The following is a 24,851-nucleotide window of genomic DNA, read 5'->3' on the forward strand; positions in this document are numbered from 1 at the left end:
GCACGCGGGAAGAGTCCCCGAGCACAGCACGCGGGAAGAGTCCCCGAGCACAGCACGCGGGAAGAGTCCCCGAGCACAGCACGCGGGAAGAGTCCCCGAGCACAGCACGCGGGAAGAGTCCCCGAGCACAGCACGCGGGAAGAGTCCCCGAGCACAGCACGCGGGAAGAGTCCCCGAGCACAGCACGCGGGAAGAGTCCCCGAGCACAGCACGCGGGAAGAGTCCCCGAGCACAGCACGCGGGAAGAGTCCCCGAGCACAGCACGCGGGAAGAGTCCCCGAGCACAGCACGCGGGAAGAGTCCCCGAGCACAGCACGCGGGAAGAGTCCCCGAGCACAGCACGCGGGAAGAGTCCCCGAGCACAGCACGCGGGAAGAGTCCCCGAGCACAGCACGCGGGAAGAGTCCCCGAGCACAGCACGCGGGAAGAGTCCCCGAGCACAGCACGCGGGAAGAGTCCCCGAGCACAGCACGCGGGAAGAGTCCCCGAGCACAGCACGCGGGAAGAGTCCCCGAGCACAGCACGCGGGAAGAGTCCCCGAGCACAGCACGCGGGAAGAGTCCCCGAGCACAGCACGCGGGAAGAGTCCCCGAGCACAGCACGCGGGAAGAGTCCCCGAGCACAGCACGCGGGAAGAGTCCCCGAGCACAGCACGCGGGAAGAGTCCCCGAGCACAGCACGCGGGAAGAGTCCCCGAGCACAGCACGCGGGAAGAGTCCCCGAGCACAGCACGCGGGAAGAGTCCCCGAGCACAGCACGCGGGAAGAGTCCCCGAGCACAGCACGCGGGAAGAGTCCCCGAGCACAGCACGCGGGAAGAGTCCCCGAGCACAGCACGCGGGAAGAGTCCCCGAGCACAGCACGCGGGATTTAAAACAGCTGGAAAGCACAGGGACCAAATGTTTTGATTTTGAACATTTCATGTGTTGGACGAGTCTCGAGAGCGGGCGAGTTGGTCGGTTCGATGACCATTTTTTTAACTTTATTATAAAATAACATATAAATACAATTAAAAGGCAAGGTACCGAAGCACCATAACAATGTCCAACACCACAGGACACATACTTATATAAAGCAATACACCAAACAAATACAAAAATATACAAACACCAATACATAAACATACAAACTCCACTGTAATACACGTGCATACACCAGGTTACAAACCCATGCGCTCAAAGCAACATAAATACACAAACGCAAACAATATATACACGCTATTACGGATCACGGTACAGTTCATACACGCGCACCATATATACACCAACCACACAAGTGGAACACCGATAAGCTACCGCATATACAGAGCACCAGCAGCACAGAACAAAAATACCGAACATACACATGATATAAAAACATACACAATGAACCTCAACAAACGGAGGCCGCTACCACCCACCAAAATGATTAGAAACAAGTACAAGAAGCCAACATAAGTGAAGCCTTAAAACCTCAAACATTTTCTGGTTCAATCTCAAACAAAACCTGTTCAGGTCACCTCTGAGGGATGTCTAGTTAATGTTTGTGCAGAATATTACAGTATGTCTATAATTTCGTTATTGGTAATTGGATTCCAATAACGAAATTATAGACAATTATAGACACCCACAAACATGGTTAATTAATATAGAATCAATTTCTTCTATCCGGTCTAGGATATGAACACTGAGAGTTGAACGGTGAATATACACTGAGAGTTGAATGGTGAATATACACTGAGAGTTGAATGGTAAATATACACTGAGAGTTGTATGGTAAATATACACTGAGAGTTGTATGGTAAATATACACTGAGAGTTGTATGGTGAATATATACTGAGAGTTGTATGGTAAATATATACTGAGAGTTGTATGGTAAATATACACTGAGAGTTGTATGGTGAATATATACTGAGAGTTGTATGGTAAATATATACTGAGAGTTGTATGGTGAATATATACTGAGAGTTGTATGGTAAATATATACTGAGAGTTGTATGGTAAATATACACTGAGAGTTGAACAGTGAATGTACACTGGGAGTTGAGCGGTAAATATACACAGGATGTTTACTTTAGCCCTGAATTATATCCCGGACAAGGGTATACTTGCTGGTTGATCAGAAAGCGGTTGTGCTCACCTTCAGAACCTTTGTGAGGTTGATAGGACTTAAACCTCTCATATTATGAGCAGGATTTGTTCTACTTCCAACTCCTTGAATTAGTTGGTATTCCAACTCTGTATTTTTGGTATTATTTGGCTATAATACCATACTATAATACTATAATACCGATACTATAAACTATAATTCCAAATAGCTAAACCTGTTTGGTATTTTAGTGTTTGCACTCTATCTGGAGCTCACTGTTTCCATCCCGAGAGGTACTCTCACACCCGCCTTCTCACTTTTTTTCAGAACTCAAAAACCTTTGTAAAACAAAACTTTCTTTTTCTGAATCCAAATGAGTGTTTGGAGAAGAAATTCACGGTTTTAGTGTTTTATGAGCTTTCATAACATATAGTTTTTTCTTCTCTAGTTTTTTTTTCTCTCCTTTGATGTCCTTTTCATTATGTGTTTTTTTTTTCCTGGTCGGGTGGTGCTTCTTGTCTATATAATCTTGGTCAGGTTTCTGCTTGAAAACTCTATAATTTGTTTTTAATTATTTTCCATAGTTCTTTTTCACTTTCCGTGCGCTCCGCATCTCTCTTGTGTAGCCAGATCATCTCGTTATTCAAAGACATTTCTGTTGTTGTTACAGAGCAGTTTAGGCTGGTCTTAAGCTTAGGATGCTACGTTCAATTCAAGTTCAAGTAAGTTTATTGTGACAAGAAAAAAAAATACATCTCAAAGGTAGTAGAGTAGCTTAGGCTACGTTTTGGTTATCTTCTGTTATCTACCGTCTGTATATTAGATATGCTCGTTGGTTCGTCATTTTTTCACTGAGAAAGTCCATGCCTCCTCCTCTTCGCCTTTTGCCTCATCTACACCTTTAGCTGAAATGCCCTAAGGAATAAATTTGCATTAGTGATCACATAAATTTTAGTCCTGAGCGTTGCCATTATGTCGAATATAATGCGTTACTTATGTTCACATTTATTTCGCCTATTTTACTGATAGTCTATTGGTCTAGATGCCGCAAATGTTTGGACTTTGCATTGCTATTCTATAGACCAAGACTGGTCTGTTCTGACCAAACTCCAATGATTAACACTGGTTATTGGTTCAGTAGTGATCCCGGAGTGGGTTCCATGGGTTCATCTACTCCCCAAGCTGACCCTAGGGTCAAGCTTGCCCTGGGGTTAAGTTTTCTCTGGGGTCAAGCTTGCCGTGGGGTCAAGCTTGACTCGTGAATACTGGTTGGGTTTACGTGTAATAAGTAAAGTGGGTAAAGGGAGAGAGAGCTGGGTATGGATGGTTGATAGTAGAGAGGGAGGGATAAGGATGGCTGGCGGCAGGGAGGTTGAAGTATAGATGGTTGGTGGTGAGCGAATGTTAGCTTCTTGGGACGGATGGTTGGATGGGGGGGGGGGGGGAGGGGAGGACGGCTCTCAAAGTGTAACTTTGACTTGCCCTTAAACCTCCGTTTAGTCCAAGTGTGTTGTGTTTGTAAGTGTGTGTGTGTGTGTGTGTTTTATAGGTATGCCAGCTTTCTATTGTCTACTCTTAGTGGTTCTGTGACAGCCAACACGGGGGGGGGGGGGTGGGGGTGGGGGGTGTTAAGCTTAGAACCTAGTGACACTCGTCCTTTCGCCTAAGCCCCTTCTCTATATTCCCTTTCTGGCCTCATATCATTCCTGTCCCCTTCACTTGCGTCCCCAAATTCGTTTTTATTTTGACTCATTCGTGTAATTTTCCTGATAAACCCTTTTAAAGCCAGCTATGTTGGTGAGAGACCCCTCGGGTATTTTATCATAGGTTTGGTATCTGCGTTATATGGGAAAATTAGTTTTAGTTGCCAGATTCTTGATTTTATTCTGTGATGTGGAGTGTGATCCCATTCTGTACATTGACTATAAGTTTCTATTTGTATATAATTTTTATCTGTCTCTGTATGACTGTCTGTCTGTCTGTACTCACCTAGTTGTGCTTGCGGGGCTTGAGCTCTGGCTCTTTGGTCCCACGCCTCAACTGTCAATTAACAGGTATACAGATTCCTGAGCCTACTGGGCTCTATCATATCTACATTTGAAACTGTGTATAGAGTCAGCCTCCACCACATCACTGCCTAATGCATTCCATCTGTTATCTACTCTGACAATGAAAAAGTTCTTTTTAACATCCCTGTGGCTCATTTGGGTACTCAGTTCCCACCTGTGTCCCCTGGTTCGCGTACCACCCGTGTTAAAAGTTTATCTTTATCTACCCTGTCAATTCCTCTGAGAATTTTGTAGGTAGTCTACAAAATGCACCTCACTGTCTTCCAGTGTGGTGAGGTGCATTTCTCGCATCCTCTCCTCGTAACTCATGCCTCTTAGTTCTGGGACTAGCCTAGTGGTATACCTCTGAACTTTTTCCAGCTTCGTCTTGTGTTTGACAAGATACGGGCTCCATGCTGGGGCCGCATACTCCAGGACTGGCCTTACATATTATCGGGAGGGAGGGTTGGGGATTTAAACCCGAATGGGAGAGTTGGACGTTGCACCAGACTGTTACTTGAGTACAGGCGGACAGCATCCCCAACCACTCCCTGACAGAACAACAGCTGACATCGGCAACAACGCTCTCGGTACCGTTGGTTGACCAGCCATGGACACAAGAGTGCTTGCGATTTACCTAGGAGATCACCCTGTACGAATTTTGATCTTGGAGAGGGGTTCAGCATCACCTATTTAAGGGTGCGGCTCCAAAACTGGCCTCGTTGTCGTGTGTACACACCCTACTCGAGCCACCGTGACTCCCCACTCTATCCTTGTTTGGAATGATTTCCTAAATCCCCCTTTTGTGAATTAGTGTCTACTGTCAGCCTGTCCGCAGCCATGACCCCCTCCTCTCTCTCTCTCTCTCTCTCTCTCTCTCTCTCTCTCTCTCTCTCTCTCTCTCTCTCTCTCGCTCTCGCTCTCGCGCGCGCGCGCGCTTTCTGGTAAACCTCTCCAGGATAAGAGCAAAAGCCAGCTAACATATAAAACGTTTAATACATAAATAAACGTACATAATAAAAACCTATGATAAGCAATATGACCATACAACACTGCTACAACCCAGTAGCACTTCAATATCATATCCTGGCTTCACCAACTATCCATATCAAGTAGCTGCACAACTCTTGGCTTACCACATACTACCCCCTCACTGCTTGGTGTTGAAATATTTGGAACATCTACATAAGTATCCCTCCAACAAAAGAAATCAATTTCTCACCTTACGTTGCGTCTTACATGCCAATAAGCATTCAAACACTCCCCTCATAAAATCATGTGTCCACAAAGATCCTCTGTTCTATTCCTAGGGACTCATCATTAATCTATAAATCTAGGTCCTCCAAAAATCAGGAAAGGCACTTCTGCCGTTCTCCCAATCTGCTGCACAAGGAAGTCCTACTCCAACTTCAGTGGCGCTCCTCCACTGGTTCCACAAAGAAACGTGTGGCTCCCCTTCACTGCTCGAAGTCAACTCCTCACTATGGAGTTCTGCTTTACCTCAGGGTTCAGCATACACTTCTACTCCTGCCTTGAAGTGTATTAGTAACTCAGTCGCTCCTTGACCTCCACCGAGGGCGGACGTACCACTGCTCCCTCCAGCATGTCTTCCCAACTTCAATTCTTCATTTAAGCTTAATGGATCAATAAATTTCTTCCCTATATATACATATACTCACTATGATCACTGGGCACACGATCGATCCCTGGTAGTTAATCTAACAACTGATTAAACAGGTTTTCCGCAGTGATCTGTGACGTTGGGCACTCACTCCCTGGCCCTCAACATGGCCCTCACTCCCTGGCCCTCAACATGGCGCTCACTCCCTGGCCCTCAACATGGCGCTCACTCCCTGGCCCTCAACATGGCGCTCACTCCCTGGCCCTCAACATGGCGCTCACTCCCTGGCCCTCAACATGACGCTCACTCCCTGGCCCTCAACATGGCGCTCACTCCCTGGCCCTCAACATGGCGCTCACTCCCTGGCCCTCAACATGGCGCTCACTCAGGCCGCCCACAAAAATCGCTATAGGACTGCTTCACAAGGCTTCTTCTAGTCCTGACTTGAGTACATGGAGTCGCCCGGCAGGCTCCACAACAGAGACACTTGCTTATTTCCTTAGTCTTGGAGGAGCACACAATTAGAGTTCCACAAAGGCGCGACCAACACTCACTTCCAGGTCGCCTCTAATATATCCAAATCACAGAGAAATGGTGTATTAAGTCCATAACAGATCTTTCACACTTGCAAACAAGCAGCCTTCGCTCCACCACTAACACAGAGAACTATACTCTTCCTTCTTCCAGGAGATCAACGAAGTACAACCATCTTTGACGACTGCTGTGACTCAAGTAAAGTCAAGGCGCCCTGCTAGTGTCAAGTCACGTCACCAAAGTATCGACATCTCAGTTCATGTTAATTTTAATTAGACGCTCATCCTCTGCTCGTATTTTTTAAGTTACTGCCGTTCATCAAATATTTTCTTTCTCTGACCTCTTAAACTCAGGTCCGGAAAGCAGAATAACTCTCCCTGAATAGACTGGTTCTACCCAGGCTGCATGTGGTCATAACAATATGAGGTATACAAGGCTCTGAATGATTCCTTGCACAGGTTCCTGAAGGCAATTCTAATGTTAATCAGCCTTGCATACGCCGCAGATGTTATTCTTTTTTAGTGGACTTTAGGAGATAAGTTTGGTATGATATCAACCCCTAGATCTTTCACTCTGTCCTTTTCATGAAGGACCTCATCACCCATTCGGTATCCTAAGTCTGGCCTCATATTTCCACTGCCTAGTTTCCATACCTTACATTTACTCGGGTTGAACTTTAATAGCCATTTGTTGGACCATTCATTCAGTTTGTCAAGGTCATCTTGTAGCCTCATACTATCTTCCTCGTCTTAATCCTCCTCATAATTTTTACATCATCAGTAAACAATGAGAGGTACGAATCTATATTCTCTGGAAGATCATTTACATATATCAGAAATAGTACAAGTCCAAAGACTGAACCCTGCGGGACTTCACTGGTGACGCCTCGACAATCTGAGGCCTCACCCCCTCACAGAGACTCACTGTCTTTTGTTACTTAGGTACTCCCTTATCCAATGGAGAACATTCCCTTTCACTCCAGCCTGCATCTACAGTTTTTGCACTAGTCTCTTGTGTGGTACTTTGCCAAAGGCTTTCTGGCAATCCAAATATATACAGTCTGTCCACCCCCTCTCTTTCTTGTCTGATTTTTGTTTCCTAGTCGTAGAATTCAATTAATCCTGTGAGGCAGGACTTGCCATCCCTGAATCCATGTTGGTGTTGTGTCACAAAGTTCCTTCACTCTAGATGTTCCAGTTTTTTTTTCACTCAATCTTTTCCATCAACTTGCATGTGCATGGTAAGCAAGTTAGGAACACTGGCCTGTAGTTCAGTGCCTCCTGTCTATCCCTTTTCTTGAATTTCGGGACTACATTTGGTCGTCCTCCAAATATTTGGCAGTTCACCTGTTACCAGTGATTTCTAATACACCATGGAAAGTGGCAGACACAGTGCCTCTGCTCCTTCCTTTAGTATCCATGGTTATAATCCATCCAGGCCTAAAGCATTTGTCACCTCCTTGCTCTAATGTGAAGACCTGTCTGTCTGTCTGTCTCTGTCTCTGTCTCTGTCTCTGTCTCTGTCTCTGTCTCTGTCTCTGTCTCTCTCTCTCTCTCTCTCTCTCTCTCTGTCTGTCTGTCTGTCTGTCTGTCTGTCTGTCTGTCTGTCTCTCTCTCTCTCTCTCTGTCTGTCTGTCTGTCTGTCTGTCTGTCTGTCTGTCTCTCTCTCTCTCTCTCTCTCTCTCTCTCTCTCTCTCTCTCTCTCTCTCTCTCTGTCTGTCTGTCTGTCTGTCTGTCTGTCTGTCTGTCTGTCTGTCTGTCTGTCTGTCTGTCTGTCTGTCTGTCTGTCTCTCTCTCTCTCTCTCTCTCTCTCTCTCTCTCTCTCTCTCTCTCTCTCTCTCTCTATACATGATGGGAAGAGTGGCGAATGCGGAGAAAGTCTTCTTCTCTATCCTAGTTTCTCGTATTTCTATAACCAATCGCTGACTAATAGGTTTTCCGTTATCTATTTTTCCTTGTTACCTTACCTTGAGGTGCTTCCGGGGCTTAGCGTCCCCGCGGCCCGGTCGTCGACCAGGCCTCCTGGTTGCTGGACTGATCAACCAGGCTGTTGGACGCGGCTGCTCGCAGCCTGACGTATGAGTCACAGCCTGGTTGATCAGGTATCCTTTGGAGGTGCTTATCCAGTTCTCTCTTGAACACTGTGAGGGGTCGGCCAGTTATGCCCCTTATGTGTAGTGGAAGCGTGTTGAACAGTCTCGGGCCTCTGATGTTGATAGTTCTCTCTTGAACACTGTGAGGGGTCGGCCAGTTATGCCCCTTATGTGTAGTGGAAGCGTGTTGAACAGTCTCGGGCCTCTGATGTTGATAGTTCTCTCTTGAACACTGTGAGGGGTCGGCCAGTTATGCCCCTTATGTGTAGTGGAAGCGTGTTGAACAGTCTCGGGCCTCTGATGTTGATAGAGTTCTCTCTCAGAGTACCAGTTGTACATAGGTTATTCCTGGTTCTCTGTTCTCACATTTCCCTCATTCTTTCTTTGTTTAGCATGTGTCTTAATTGAAGCCGGTCTCCCATGTGTCCTCATTGATCATACTGCCAAGTAGGATACACAGACACCAAGTGGAAGGTAACTCTACTGCCAGAGGTCTGGACTGATCAAGACTGCCAGAGGTCTCATAACCCAGCTTCATGTCCTCATAACCCAGCTTCGTGTCCACATATTCAAGCTCCTTGTCCTCATAATCCTTCCAAATGCTAGTAATACATATTTAAGTAATACATATTCCAGTAAAAAATCAACGTCAATGCTAGGTCCACCTCGGCGTAGTGGAAACCAACTCTTAAACCAGGCTGACTCGAGCCAAATGGAAGCCTTCTTTCAAGCCAGTTCCACCTCCACCATGCGGAAGACAACTGTCGAGCCAGAGTCCACCCAATACAAGAGGAAGTCAACTCCTCAGGCATATCCACCGAGGCCTCGCGGTAACCAACTCTCTCCATTACTTCATTAGTATTCATCGTGGGGAGACGGTGCAGAAGGATGGGATAGGGTGGACAGGCAGCCTCGTCTGTCTCTGTGTGGAGCGTGAGGCCCGCTGGGAGGGAGCAGGGAGCCAGGGTCTAAGATGGATGGATGGAGGGCAAGAGACGAACACTGTGAGCTACACTTCCGTCTAGGCCTAAGAGGCTCGGGAATCATGTTCGTATTGGCTCATCTTGAAAAACTTGTCAGTCCTTCACTCACCCGGTCACTGTTCATGAGGGAGACTTGCTGCTAACCTAACCTAATCCAACCCAACCTAACCTAGCCTTACCCATCCCAACCTAACCTACCCTAACCTAACCCTGCCTAACTTAACGTAACCTAACCCAACGTAACGTAACGCAACGTAACGTAACCTAACCCTGCCTAACCTAACCTAACCTAACCCAACGTAACCTAACCTAACCAGTTCAAAGTATTTCACTTTGTCTTACTGATTAGATCGTCAGCATCCTGATCGAGATTCTAACGGTGATTATTATCAGTGGACTTACTTATGGCATTTATGAGTGAACTGAACGGTTAGGTTAGGTTAGATTAGGTTGGGTTAGGATCAGCTCTCGTTTCTCGTTCGTTCAAGTGATTCGTGAACGTTCTTACGCTCCGTCTTCATATTTCAGCTTCATGTCCTCATAACCCAACTTCGTGTTCTCATATTCAAGCTCCTCGTCCTCATAATCCTTCCAAATGCTAGTAATACATATTTAACGCCTCTGATTATTGTGAACTATTATCTCCTGACGTTCATTATGAATGGATTTAATCTCAATTCTAGTGAGTGGACCTATTTATATGTATTTTAGTGCTCATTGAAAGAGTTTGGTAATGGATCTATTTATAGTCTGCGTTGGTGTTTCAATCCGCAGTATTAGTGAATCCATTCACAGTGTTAGTGGATCCATTCAGTGTTAGTGGATCCATTCACAATGTTAGAGGGTCCATTCAGTGTTAGTGGATCCATTCACAATGTTAGTGGATCCATTCAGTGTTAGTGGATCCATTCACAGTGTTAGTGGATCCATTCAGTGTTAATGGATCCATTCAGTGTTAGTGGATCCATTCACAATGTTAGTGGATCCATTCAGTGTTAGTGGATCCATTCAGTGTTAGTGGATCCATTCAGTGTTAGTGGATCCATTCAGTGTTAGTGGATCCATTCACAGTGTTAGTGGATCCATTCAGTGTTAGTGGATCCATTCACAGTGTTAGTGGATCCATTCAGTGTTAGTGGATCCATTCAGTGTTAGTGGATCCATTAAGTGTTAGTAGATCCATTCAGTACTTACGAACGGTTACATTCGCAATGTTTACAAGACAAACTTTCCACGGTGTTGCTATTACACACCGGAAGTAAGCTATATCTCAGGAAGGTATATGTCCTAGAAAGGTATATTTCGAGAAGGTATATCCTAGAAAGATATATCAGTCAAATATCTTTATGGATGCTTTTTCTGAGGAAAGTATATCCCTCAAAGGTATTTATCATGTAGCTATGTCACCGGGAGGTCTAGCCTAATAAGGTATATCCAAGGAATGTATATCTATTAAGATGTATCTGAAAAAGGTATATCTCTGAAGGTTATGCTACATTTCATTCCTTAATGAAGTTATGCTTCACTTTCATTCCTCAAGGGAGCTGGTCGGCCAAGCGGACAGCACACTGGACTTGTGATCTTGAGGGCCCGGGTTCGATCCCGGGCGCCGGCGAGAAACAATGGGCAGAGTTTCTTTCACCCTATGCCCCTGTTACCTAACAGTAAAATAGGTACCTGGGTGTTAGTCAGCTGTCACGGGCTGCTTCCTGGGGGTGGAGGCCTGGTCGAAGACCGGGCCGCGGGGACACTAAAGCCCCGAAATCATCTCAAGATAACCTCAAGATAACCTCAAATAGGCCCAAAAACGCATATTTCAAGAGCGAAATCCTTCCCAATCTTTTGACGTACCAGGAGGCTATTTTCCTTCACTTATTCTAGCCATAACGTAAGAAATATCGAAAGGTCCTTCAGAAGTCTTAAGGTGAGGGTGCTGGAGCATGAGAGGTGTGTAGCTTCCAGGAACTGTTGTGGTCCTTGAGAAAGACCTCCGGTCTCTGAAATTAGAGAGCACACGTCCAGCGATAAGGGGTCTAAGGTGTGGTAAAATAATGTACCTGTCTAAGTCATTGCTACTCGCTAAACAGATTTAACCTAACTTCATCCAACCAAACCCAACCTAACCTAACCTAATCTAATCTAAACCTAGCGTAACTTTACGAAAATAAGAGATAAAGTTTTGTGTTTAGGTAAGACTAAAGGGGAGACCCGGGTACGCCTGGGTCGGTCCCCCCCCCCAATCACACCTCTTTCCCTTTCCCGCTCTGTTCCTCACTTCTCTCCCCTCTCTTCCAATCTCCCCCTTTGTCATCTCTCTTTCTCTGTCGCCCTTGTATACTCCCCGCCCCACGTCGACCCCTCCCACTCTCCACCTTCATCCCACAAAATGGCCTTTTTTCCTCTCTCCGTGTACACTCTCTCTGTGTACAACTACATAGGTTTCACGGCTGTGTCCAGGTCTCTCTCCCCCTCCCCCCCCCCCCCCCCCTCTCTCTCTCTCTCTCTCTCTCTCTCTCTCTCTCTCTCTCTCTCTCTCTCTCTCTCTCTCATCTCTCTCTCTCTCTCTCTCTCTCTCTCTCTCTCTCTCTCTCTCTCTCTCTCTCTCTCTCTCTCTCTCTCTCTCTCTCTCTCTCTCTCTCTCTCTCTCTCTCTCTCTCTCTCTCTCTCTCTCTCTCTCTCTCTCTCTCTCTCTCTCTCTCTCTCTCTCTCTCTCTCTCTCTCTCTCTCTCTCTCTCTCTCTCTCTCTCTCTCTCTCTCTCTCTCTCTCTCTCTCTCTCTCTCTCTCTCTCTCTCTCTCTCTCTCTCTCTCTCTCTCTCTCTCTCTCTCTCTCTCTCTCTCTCTCTCTCTCTCTCTCTCTCTCTCTCTCTCTCTCTCTCTCTCTCTCTCTCTCTCTCTCTCTCTCTCTCTCTCTCTCTCTCTCTCTCTCTCTCTCTCTCTCTCTCTCTCTCTCTCTCTCTCTCTCTCTCTCTCTCTCTCTCTCTCTCTCTCTCTCTCTCTCTCTCTCTCTCTCTCTCTCTCTCTCTCTCTCTCTCTCTCTCTCTCTCTCTCTCTCTCTCTCTCTCTCTCTCTCTCTCAAACTCCCTACATTACATTCACTTTGTCTCGTACTTTTCCTTCAAGCTCCTCCACCTCCCTCTCCCCACCATGAACACCCACATCTCTCTGTCCATGTTGAGTGGCGTGGGGCTGACCTCAGCTGTCTTGCTGAAACCTCTGACGGACAAATTATCATTCGATTTAATAGCTAGAAATAAAAAAAATGTTTTCATCGGTGTCAAGGTCTAATGGAAAAGCAATATAGTTTTGTTTTTTCATTTCTCAAAGGAGATACCATGCCAGGAACACTTTCCCAGCCTCAAACAATAATCACTCAGCAATTGGTCCAATGATGTGTTAAGTTCTTGAAAGGGATGAAATAAAGTTGATTCCCATTAACGCGATGTACCAATGAGAAAATCAGTAGAAGTTGTGAGGGAGACTGGCACCTATGTTCTGGGTTATCCCAAGCAAACGGCTTGGACAACCACACCACAACATGGCTTAAGTGGGAGCCTCAGCATCACTAGAGGATTCAGTTGAATTTCTGGCAAGTAACCCATGGGGGTTCTTATTGAATTTTGTTAATTTTTGACCACAGAATCAGAGACCGGGTTTATTTAGTCTTTTTCTGAACCACTTATTTATTTAAGCTTACACTGAACTACATGGTTATCTTCTCTGACACTGAATCACTGGCTGATATCATATCAAAGAGCCAGAGTTACGGCCCTATTATTTCCGTAACAATATGTCGTTGTATCATTGGCTTATATCACCTGGCAGTGAACCACTGGCTTATATCTCAAACTGAACCATTGACATATAATATCAGACACTGAACCACAGGATTATATTATCTGGCACTGATCATCTGGCTTATCTCATGTGACACTTAGCCATTGGCTTATCTCATGTGACACTTAGCCACTGGCTTATATCATGTGACACTTAGCCATTGGCTTATCTCATGTGACACTTAGCCATTGGCTTATCTCATGTGACACTTTGCCAGTGGCTTATCTCATGTGACACTTAGCCACTGGCTTATCTCATTTGACACTTAGCCACTGGCTTATCTCATTTGACACTTAGCCATTGGCTTGTATCATCTGACACTTAGCCACTGGCTTATCTCATTTGACACTTAGCCATTGGCTTATCTCATTTGACACTTTGCCAGTGGCTTATCTCATGTGACACTTAGCCACTGGCTTATATCATCGTGCCATGAACCAATGGATTATGTCATCTAGCGTTGAACTCCTGGCTTATATCACCATACTCTGAACCACTGGTTTATATCATACTCTGACCCAATGGCTTATATCATGTGGCAAATATATCATGTCATTGTTATGCACATGTATACAGTAATGTCTATGATGAGTATATAATTCATATAACAAGTGATAACAGTGGTCATCGTCACTATAATATACATTCCTACTCTAATATTTCCTCAGGGTAAAAGTCTGACAACATAAATTATTTTTTAATGTTTTTATTTCATTGATGTCGAAGTGTCAAACTGCCTAATTGCTTTGTTAAGGAGCGTGCGTCGTATGTGAGGACGAGGTGAGATATGAGGGAGTGTTGTGTGAGGTTCAGGACAGCCAGCCCCGTCTATCTCAGTACTAATGTTTAGAAATGTTTTGAATTTTATATCGTATTATATTTCTATAACAGAACATCTTCGTATGTTCCTGTACATGTATTATTATTATTATTAATATTATTATTATTTTTATTATATAAATTTGTGTTTACTTTAACTTCATCTGGTACCAGAAGAACGGAGGAAGTTAATCTTTTGTTATTTGTTCAGCTCATCAGTCAGTAGTCAGGCGAGAGGTCAAAGGACAGGTCGTGTTCTTCAGCTCTCCAGAGCCACGAGGTTTGACATATATTTTTTCCTGATGAAGTGGTAAGGTTAGAATTGTGCTGATTTCTGGAGAGTATCAGTGTATCTTTTTTGTGACAAATATATTTTGTGGTAAGCGACTTTCAAACTATCAGTCCAGAGAGACAGATTTTTCCAGGCACTTTGTGGCTGATTTTTTTGTCACTTATGAGTTTGACTTTGGCAGTTCATAGGAACTTTGTTTTTTGTATTGTCATAGGGACTTTAAGTTGACCCCGTTCTAGTGACTTCAAGTTTGTAGTCTAGAATGACTTTGTAACTGTTAGTCCATAGTGACTGAAACGCTTTTGGTCAAGTACACAGTAATTAAAGATTGTTGAGCTTGAAAGCAGCTAGCAGAAATCTAGTGTACCAATGTTTACTAAGTTTCTTGTAGCTTGTATATAGTGTAAACATCTTCTTGAGAAGTCCTCAATAAACTAGAAGTCTTTTATATTAGATTTTCCCCTCTCCCAAGATTTATTTCCTCAAGGCTAAATGGCCTTCATTTTAGAAAGCATTGATATAACCAGTCGATACAACAAGTTGGTAAAATTAGATACTATAGTGAACTCTCATGTAGAAATAACTAGTAAATTGAAAGAAATGACCATTTAAATAGCAAAGTTGTATGTCTTGAGGGTGTAGTGAAAGACTTGCGCAAGGATAAGAATCAATTGGAAACAAATTGCAAAGCCATGGAAAAAGAAAATAAACTCTTAAAAATAGCTATGGAAGAAGTTAAAGTAAATTTAAACTTAAATGACTACAATAGGTTAGGTAAGGAAATTCAACAGGAGAAACAGCTTTTGTCAGCACAGATGGAGGAAGTTACACAGGGAATAGAACAGTGCAAGAAAGATATGCAACTCACCTATGCACAAGTGGCCAAGGAGAAGGAAAAAATTGAAGAAGCAGTAAAGGAAGTCAAACTCTGCAGCAACCAAGATAAAACAAACATTAGGCTGGAAATGAGAAAAGAATTGGCATCTAACCCGAAGTTGGTGCAAAACACAGTTGATCGGAGTAAGTCCCTGATAATTTTTGTCTGCAAAGAAAAGGAGATAACATCTAGGTCAGAAAGAGCTGTAGAAAAAGCAAAAGTAGCAGATAAAATTGTTGGCCTCGTGGAAGGTCTTACAACCATAGAGAATGTGTGCGACTACAGGAGAATAGGCAGATATGTAAAAGGGAAAGATCGACCTTTGAGGGTCACCCTAAATGGTGCCAAACAGATGGAAGAAGTACTAAGGAATGCTAGAAAATTACAAAGTGATGAGGATGGGAAAGTGTGGTCGTTAAGACGAGATCTTTCAAAAGAAGATTGAGAGCAGCTGAAACTGAACCTCGCCGAGGCAAAACGTTTAAATGAGAGCAGGAATGAAGAAGAAATCAATTCTTTTTTTCTACAAAGTGATAGGGGCAGGTAGACCAGTAAAGTGGTACATAAAGGCAAACCAACAAAATCATTAGAGAGAGGGGGAGTGAAAATTAGAAAAGGGGGAACAAGTTCATGAAGATTGCATACACCAACATAGATGGAGTAAGATCGAAGATACTGGAGTTAAGTGATATAATACAGCTGCAGACACCAGACATTGTTGCACTCACGGAGACAAAACTTGAAGATGTTATTTTAAATGAGGTCATATTCCCAAAGGGCTACTCAATTTGGAGACGGGACAGAAAAATTAGGAAAGGCGGTGGCGTTGCTGTACTGGTGAAAGAACACCTAAAAGTGAACGAAATAATGACTGCCAATCCACAGGAAGTTGACATAATAGCACTAGAGATCTGCCATGAGGATAATAGACTAATGATCATAAATGGATATAGTCCACCGCCAAGCAGCACATGGTCAAAGGAGGAGCTAGATAGTAAGTGAGAAAGTCTTATAACAATAATGAGAGAGATCATAGCGAGAGCGGATAACATTAGATCACGACTGTTGATAGTCGGTGACTTCAACTTGAAATCCATAGACTGGGAGGCATATGAAGATAAACAGAAGATTTTTGGACCTGTAAATTTGTAGACCTCATCCTGGAAACATTCTTGTATCAACATGTTAAACAAGCTACGAGGATGAGTGAAGGGGACGTTCCCTCCATACTAGATTTGATATTTACCAGGAAGGAGGAAGAAATATTTGACATTAAGTACCTTCCTCCTATGGGTAAAAGTGACCATGTCCTTTTGGGAATAAAGTATGCAATGCGTTATAAACTGGAAGAAAATAAGAAGGTTGATGCAATTGAAAAACCTGACTTTAAGAGAGGACATTATGGCAATCTTAGATTTTTTTTAGTGAGTATAATTGGACAGACTTGTTGCTAGGCAAGGAAGTGAATGAGATGTATGTCAAGTTTTGTGAAATATATGGTAAAGGCACAAAAAAATTTATACCAAAACAGAGATGCAGAACTAGGAAACAGGATTGGTTCAACAGAAACTGCGAGAGGGACAGAGACCAAAAGACACAAAAATGGAATCAATACAGGAAGAGGCCGAACCCCCAAACATACCAGCGATACAAAGATGCGAGAAACAACTACACGGCAGTTATTAGAGAGGCAGAAACAAATTTTGAAAAAGGGATTGCAGACAAATGTAAAACAGAACCAGGTCTATTCTATAAATTCATAAACAACAAATTGCAGGTAAAGGATAATATTCAGAGGTTGAAAACGGGAAATAGATTCACGGAAAATGAAAAGGAAATGTGTGAAACTTTAAACAAAAAGTTCCAAAGAGTGTTTGTACAAAATGAAATCTTCAGGGAACCAGACACAATAAGAATTCCAGAGAACAACATAGAGCACATAGAGGTGTCTAGAGACGAAGTGGAAAAAATGCTCAAGGAGCTAAATAAGAACAAAGCATTTGGTCTAGATGGAGTTTCACCGTAGGTTCTGAGAGAATGTGCACCTGAGCTCAGCATTTCACTTCAACTGATTTTTCAGGCATCCCTGTTTACAAGAGTTGTAGCTGATGTGTGGAAAAAGGCTAACATAGTTCCAATCTACAAAAGTGGAAGCAGGGAAGACTCCCTTAATTATAGACATGTATCATTGACAAGTGTAATAGTAAAAATATTTGAAAAAATAATTAAAACTAAATGGGTAGAACACCTGGAGAGAAATGATATAATATCAGACAGACAGTATGGTTTTCGATCTGGAAGATCCTGTGTATCGAATTTACTCAGTTTCTATGATCGAGCAACAAAGATATTACAGGAAAGAGATGGTTGGGTTGACTGCATCTATCTGGACCTAAAAAAAGGCTTTCGGCAGAGTTCCACATAAGAGGTTGTTCTGGAAAATGGAAAATATTGGAGGGGTGACAGGTAAGCTTCTAACATGGATTATTATTATTAACATCTTTATTGACAAAATTAATTACAATTTTGCCTAATCTGAGAATTTTGATAGTCTTATTAAATTGAGGTTAATGCTAGTATTCACTGTCACGCAGGACAGAGGGTCATACATAAGACAATAGGTCTAAACTGTAGGCTGAAGCACATATATATCATGGTTACAATCAATGTTTTAATGTGTGAATATGTGACAACAACTTTCTATTGTGCACTGCCACACAAGGGCAGGGATGGGTTCATAAGTGATGCAGCTTAGAGTATAAAATAGAAATTGTTCTTCATTCTTTAAAATGGACAAGCAAATTTTGGGTAAATTGTTAGGATGTCGTCCAGAACACCTGAGTCAATAAAATAGTTACACAGTTGGTGGTACAATAGGCCAGGAGGTCTAAAGTCCTTTACGGTTTCACATTCATCAATATAGTGTTCTAGTGAGTGCATTAAAGGTTTATCACAGAGTTTACAATCTGAATATTCTGGTAGTGGCTCAGCCTCACTAACCTGCCAGATGTGTCTATAGCCAAGGCGAATTCGCGCAATTACTACATCACATTGCCTGGTCCGGTTACTGTGCTGACCATACAAATACCTATTATTACAGAACTTGTCATAACTTTTAATACTGCAGCTTTCAGGTCTCTGTGCATTTCTTAGTTCTTCTAAATCTGAATTAATTTCTTTAATTTGTATGTTTCTAATAACTGCATTAGATAGTCCAAAGTCATAATCAATGTTTTCTTTCCTGCAAGCCTCATTGGCCAATAAAATTTGTGTGGATCCCATCCCATGTTGGAGTTGAAAAACATGACTTTGTAGATCTAACATGGATGAAAAATTTTCTGACTGATAGAAAAATGAGAGCAGTGATCAGAGGCAATGTACCTGACTGGAGAAATGTCACAAGTGGAGTACCACAGGGTTCAGTTCTTGCACCAGTGATGTTTATTGTCTACATAAATGATCTACCAGTTGGTATACAGAATTACATGAACATGTTTGCTGATGATGCTAAGATAATAGGAAGGATAAGAAACTTAGATGATTGGCATGCCCTTCAAGATGACCTGGACAAAATAAGTATATGGAGCACCACTTGGCAAATGGAATTTAATGTTAATAAATGCCATGTTATGGAATGTGGAATAGGAGAACATAGACCCCACACAACCTATATATTATGTGAGAAATTTTTAAAGAATTCTGATAAAGAAAGAGATCTAGGGGTGGTTCTAGATAGAAAACTATCACCTGAGGACCACATAAAGAATATTGTGCGAGGAGCCTATGCCACGCTTTCTAACTTCAGAATTGCTTTTAAATACATGGATGGCGATATACTAAAGAAATTGTTCACGACTTTTGTTAGGCCAAAGGTATAATAGGCAGCGGTTGTGTGGTGCCCCAACCCGTTCTCGTAAATTTAATAAGTCAATATTGACATATTAACTACGTGCATAGGTGATATACTAAACATAATAGATACCCTTAAAAAGATTCATAGAAAACACCGACCTTACCTAACCTTGTTAGTATCTTAAGATAAGCATCTTATTGCTTCGTAATTACAATTATTACTTAACCTATACCTATTATAGGTTAGGTAATAATTGTAATTACGAAGCAATAAGATGCTTATCTTAACATACTAAGTAGGTTAGGTAAGGTCGGTGTTTTCTATGAATCTTTTTAAGGGTATCAATTATGTTAAGTATGTCACCTATGCACATATTTAATAAGTCAATATTGACTTATTAAATTTGCGAGAACGGGTTGGGTGCCCATATCTTAAGAAGCACATCAACAAACTGGAAAAGGTGCAAATACATGCTACTAAGTGGCTCCCAGAACTGAAGGGCAAAAGCTACGAGGAGAGATTAGAGGCATTAAATATGCTAATACTAGAAGACAGAAGAAAAAGAGGTGATATGATCACTACATACAAAATAGTAACAGGAACCGATAAAATCGATAGGGAAGATTTCCTGAGACCTGGAACTTTAAGAACAAGAGGTCATAGATTTAAACTAGCTAAACACAGATGCCGAAGAAATATAAGAAAATTCACTTTCGCAAACAGAGTGGTAGACGGTTGGAACAAGTTAGGTGAGAAGGTGGTGGAGGCCAAGACCGTCAGTAGTTTCAAAGCGTTATATGACAGAGAGTGCTGGGAAGACGAGACACCACGAGCGTAGCTCTCATTCTGTAACTACACCTATGTAATTTTACACACACTTACACACATAAACACACACACACACCCACACATTCCTGACAGCTGACGGCGGAGTGGACAGCGCTCGGGAGTCGTAGTTTTAAGGGTCCGGTTTTGATCTCCGGCGGAGGCGGAAACAAATAGGCAGACTTTCTTTCCCCCTGATGCCCTTATTCACCTAGCAATAAATAGGTACCTGGGAGTTAGACAGCTGCTACAGGCTGTTTCCTGGGGATGTGTGTGTGTGTGAAAAAAAACCTGCTGATTGATTTACAGTTGAGAGGCGGGCCCAAAGAGCCAGAGCTCAAGCCCCGCAAGCACAACTAGGTGAGTACACACACACACACACAATATAATACCCTCCTCGTTCCTCTTTAAACCTTCCTCCCCTCCGCTGTGGTAAGTCTCCCAAAAGTCCCGTAAACGCCGACAAATGGTCGTCTCGTCTGTGTTCCCCAGTCCGACGATGTATAGCACAAGGCCGCCCTCTCCTCCGGCGACACTTCCATGTAAGTGATCGAATTCCGGACGAACAACAGAGGTGCAGAGCCCGCGAGGTTTACCTCTCTTATGACTCTGTGTAGACCGGCTATCAATAACGTACACTCTGTCTCAACTTTATTATTAAATTATATAAATTATGCGATTTTTTTTATACATACTATATAGATGTTACGTCTGTGACGGGAAAAATATATTTTTTTTAAACTGTGTTTTTCTTGTGTTTTGCATGTGATGGAAATCTTCGAAACCTTTTTACTGATTGCTTTGAAACTTTGACACAACGTTGCATTCGAATCGGCGCGTGATTTTATATACCTGCTATATACATGCCTCACCTGTAACAGGAAAAAAATGCATTTAAAAAAAAAAAACAGCGCCGTCTATTGTACGTAACCGCAACACACGCTCTAATCTCTGAAAGTTCTTCACCAATTGCTTTGAAATTTTAACACAATGTTCCATTTAAATACGCATGTGTTTTTATATACCTACTATATAGATGCCACACCTATGACAGGAAAAACAAACTTTTTTAGAAAAACAGTGCTGTCTATTGCACGTAACAGCAATATACGCTATACTAAATGTGTTACGATTCTTTTCAATGTTTCCGATTGCATTGACAAATTTAATTTTCATAGATTTCGATTTATTTTAATTTTGATTTAATTATTTTGTGATATTGCGTTGGAATTGAACTGCATTGCTTACCATACATTTAATTTCATGAGTATTGATTATTTTTGTATTTTTTAATTTTTCATTTCGTTTTTTAACTGTTTTCCGTGTATTTCAATGATGGGATTGTCAGATCATTTGATGTTCCCAATTTTCTGATGGGAACATCTGTTCATTTGGGAATGCATCGCAGGAGGCAGTGGGGAATGGTGGGGAGGATGAGACGACAGGAGTGGGAGATGGTGGGGAAGATGATGGGACAGGGGAAGGGGGTAATGGTGGGGAGAACGAGGGAATGGGAAGTTGGGGATGGTGGGGCGAGGGGACAGGGGAATGGAAAATGGGAGGGAGGACAAGGGGACAGGAAAGTGGAGGATGATGGCGAGGATAAGGGGATGGGGGAGAGGGGGAATGGTAGGGAGGACTAGCGAACGGAGGAGTGGGGGATGATGAGGAAGACGGTGGGATGGCGGAGTGGGGAATGATTTGGAGGACGAGGAGATGGTGGAGTGGGGTATGATGGGAAGGACAAAGGGATGCGGAGGGGGGAGGGAGGACGAGGGGATGAGGGAATGGGGAATGGTCGGGAGGACGAGGTGATGGGGGAGAGGGGGAATGGTAGGGAGGACTAGCGAACTATATTTATTTGATATAAATAGATGTATATTATTTGATATCTCTCTCGTCTTCTTTCTAGTGAGTACATTTGGAGAGCTTTGAGACGACCCCAATAATTTAGGTGCTTTATTGCGTCTATGCGTGCCGTATATGTTCTCTGTATTCCCTCTATTTCAGCAATCTCTCCTGCTCTGAAGGGGAAAGTGAGTACTGAGCAGTACTCAAGACGGGACAACACAAGTGACTTGAAGAGTACAACCATTGTGATGGGATCCCTGAATTTGAAAGATCTCGTAATCCATCCTATCATTTTTCTGGCTGTCGCAATATTTGCTTGGTTATGCTCCTTAAACGTTAGGTCGTCAGACATTATTATTCCCAAATCCTTTACATGCTGTTTTCCTACTATGGGTACATTTGATTGTGTTTTGTACTCTGTATTATGTTTAAGGTCCTCATTTTTACCGTACCTGAGTACCTGGAATTTATCACTGTTAAACATCATGTTATTTTCTGACGCCCAGTCGAAAACTTTATTAATATCAGCTTGAAGTTTTTCAATGTCCTCAGCCGAGGTAATTTTCATACTGATTTTTGTGTCATCTGCAAAGGATGATACGAAGCTGTGACTTGTGTTTTTGTCTATATCTGATATGAGAATAAGGAAAAGCAGCGGTGCAAGGACTGTACCCTGAGGTACAGAGCTTTTCACTGCACTTGGACTAGATTTTATATGGTTGACAGTTACTCGCTGAGTCCTGTTTGACAGAAAACTGAGTATCCAGCGTCCTACTTTACCGGTTATTCCCATTGACTTCATTTTGTGTGCTATCACGCCATGGTCACATTTATCGAAAGCCTTTGCGAAGTCCGTGTATATCACATCAGCATTCTGTTTCTCTTCTAATGCCTCAGTGACTTTGTCGTAGTGCTCAAGTAGCTGTGAGAGGCACGATCTTCCCGCTCGAAATCCATGTTGGCCTGGGTTGTGAAGGTCATTGGTCTCCATGAAATTGGTGACCTGACTCCTAATCACTCTCTCAAATACTTTTATGATGTGCGATGTTAGTGCAACTGGTCTATAATTTTTTGCCAATGCTTTGCTCCCTCCCTTATGTAGAGGGGCTATGTCTGCTACTTTAAATGCATCTGGTATCTCCCCCGTGTCCAAGCTCTTCCTCCACACTGTACTGAGTGCCTGTGCTACCGGCACTTTGCATTTCTTTATAAATATTGAATTCCATGAGTCTGGACCTGGGGCCGAGTGCATGGGCATGTTTTCAATTTCTTTTTCAAAATTTAGTGCGCTCGTGTTTATATCAGTTATATTTACAGGGGTTTGAATATCCCGCATAAAGAAATTGTCTGGATCTTCCACCTTCATGTTGTTTATTGGAGTGCTAAACATGTCCTCATACTGTTTTTTTAGGATTTCACTAATTTCTTTGTCATCCTCCGTGTATGAACCTTCACTTGTACGAATAGGTCCAATACTGGCAGTGGTTTTTGCTTTTGATTTCGCATATGAGAAGAAATATTTTGGATTTTTCTTTATTTCCTGAATTGCTTTCTGTTCTAACTGCCTTTCTTCAGTTTCATATGAGTGTTTCAATTTCCGCTCGATTTCTTCAATCTCCCTATTTAAATTATTCCTTCTTTGACGGGAAATTCGTGTCTGCATAAGCAGTTCCGTTATTTTTTTCCTGCGTTTATAGTGTCGTCTGCGTTCTCTTTCTACGTTAGATCTCTTTCTGGCTTTTCTCAAAGGAACATGTTTCAGACAGACTTGATACGCTTCTGAAGTCAGTTTTTCTATTCCATCTGTAGGACTTGTATTGTTTAGAACAGTTCCCCATGGAATGTTTGTAAGTTCCCTGTTTATTATCTCCCAGTCTATCCTTTTATTATTAAAATTGAATTTACTGAATAGCCCCTCTCGCTTTATCAACGTTTTAGGTCTATTCTGAGTATTGATGATCGTTTGCACTTCAATGAGTTTGTGATCTGAGTATGTGGTATCTGATATCGTAGTGTCTCTGATAATGTCTTCATTGTTCGTAAAGACCAGATCTAGAATATTTTCATTTCTCGTTGGCTCCGATATCTGCTGATTGAGTGAAAATTTGTAACAGAATCTAAGTAGTTCTCTAATCTGTGGTTGGTTAGGTCCTGATAGATTTCCTGGTATAATATTATTGTTTGCTATTTTCCACCTGAGACTAGGCAAGTTGAAGTCACCTAGGAAAATAATATCGGGTATCGGGTTCTCCAAATTATCAAGGCTATTCTCTATTTTGCTTATCTGTTCTGTGAATTCCTCAGCCGTTGCATCTGGCGGTTTGTATATTAGTATAATCACTAAATTTATTTTCTCTATTTTTAATCCCAGTACCTCTACCACCTCATTTGTAACGTTTAGGAGCTCCGAGCATACAAGGTCTTCCCTAATATACAGACCCACTCCTCCATGTGACCTAATTTTCCTATCACACCTGTATAGGTTATATCCTGGAATCCAGATCTCACTGTCCAACAATTCCCCTGCATGAGTTTCTGTGAAAGCTCCAAATACTGCATTTGACTCCGTGAGGAGGCCATTTATGAACTGTACTTTGTTGTTTGTTCTTGTTTTCAGTCCTTGTATGTTGGCAAAGATGAATGAGGTTACTCTATTAGTGATAGTTTGAATGGGAGACTTTTTCGGCAAGTCCATTATGCATGGATTTTGGTCCGTTGGGTCCGTTTCTCCCGGAATAAGAAAGGCCATGAGTATTTGCTTACCATCGTGTGTACTGCTACTCGTTTCCAGGAAGCAGTCCCAATGAGGAAAGTAACGTCACGGGCCATTTTGGATTGGTTACAGTACTGCGTTGTCTTGGTAGGCATGCCCAGAGTAATCCAGATGGACCAATGGGAGTGTCTTCCAATCGAAATTGTGTAGGGAAACTGTGAGATGATGGAGAGTAGAACAAGTACGCTCGTCACCGTACCACCCTCAGTCGCAAGAGGCGTTAGAAAGGTCCCACGGAACGCTGAAGAGCCTATTAAGAATATACTGCGTTGAAGAAGGGAACAAGTGGGAGAAGGCGTTGCCGTCTGTATTGTTTGCTATACGGGATGCGGTAGTGAAATCACTAGGAGTCACCCCTTTCCAATTGGTGTTCGGGCACTC

At 42.8% G+C, this 24,851-nt stretch overlaps 1 protein-coding gene across 1 annotated transcript in view; it reads left to right on the top strand.

Moving 5' to 3' along the window:
* Nucleotides 1-24,851, top strand: part of LOC138357035 (treacle protein-like) — a 37,724-nt gene that overhangs the window by 7,462 nt on the left and 5,411 nt on the right. The window contains exon 3 of the mRNA XM_069313574.1: nucleotides 1-950. This exon is cut by the window's left edge and continues 1,872 nt beyond it. Within this exon, the coding sequence (XP_069169675.1) occupies nucleotides 1-950 (950 nt within the window). The remainder of the gene's footprint in view (nucleotides 951-24,851) is intronic.

The sequence above is a fragment of the Procambarus clarkii genome, chromosome 75 (assembly GCF_040958095.1).
Source record: "Procambarus clarkii isolate CNS0578487 chromosome 75, FALCON_Pclarkii_2.0, whole genome shotgun sequence".
Lineage (NCBI taxonomy): Eukaryota > Metazoa > Arthropoda > Malacostraca > Decapoda > Cambaridae > Procambarus > Procambarus clarkii.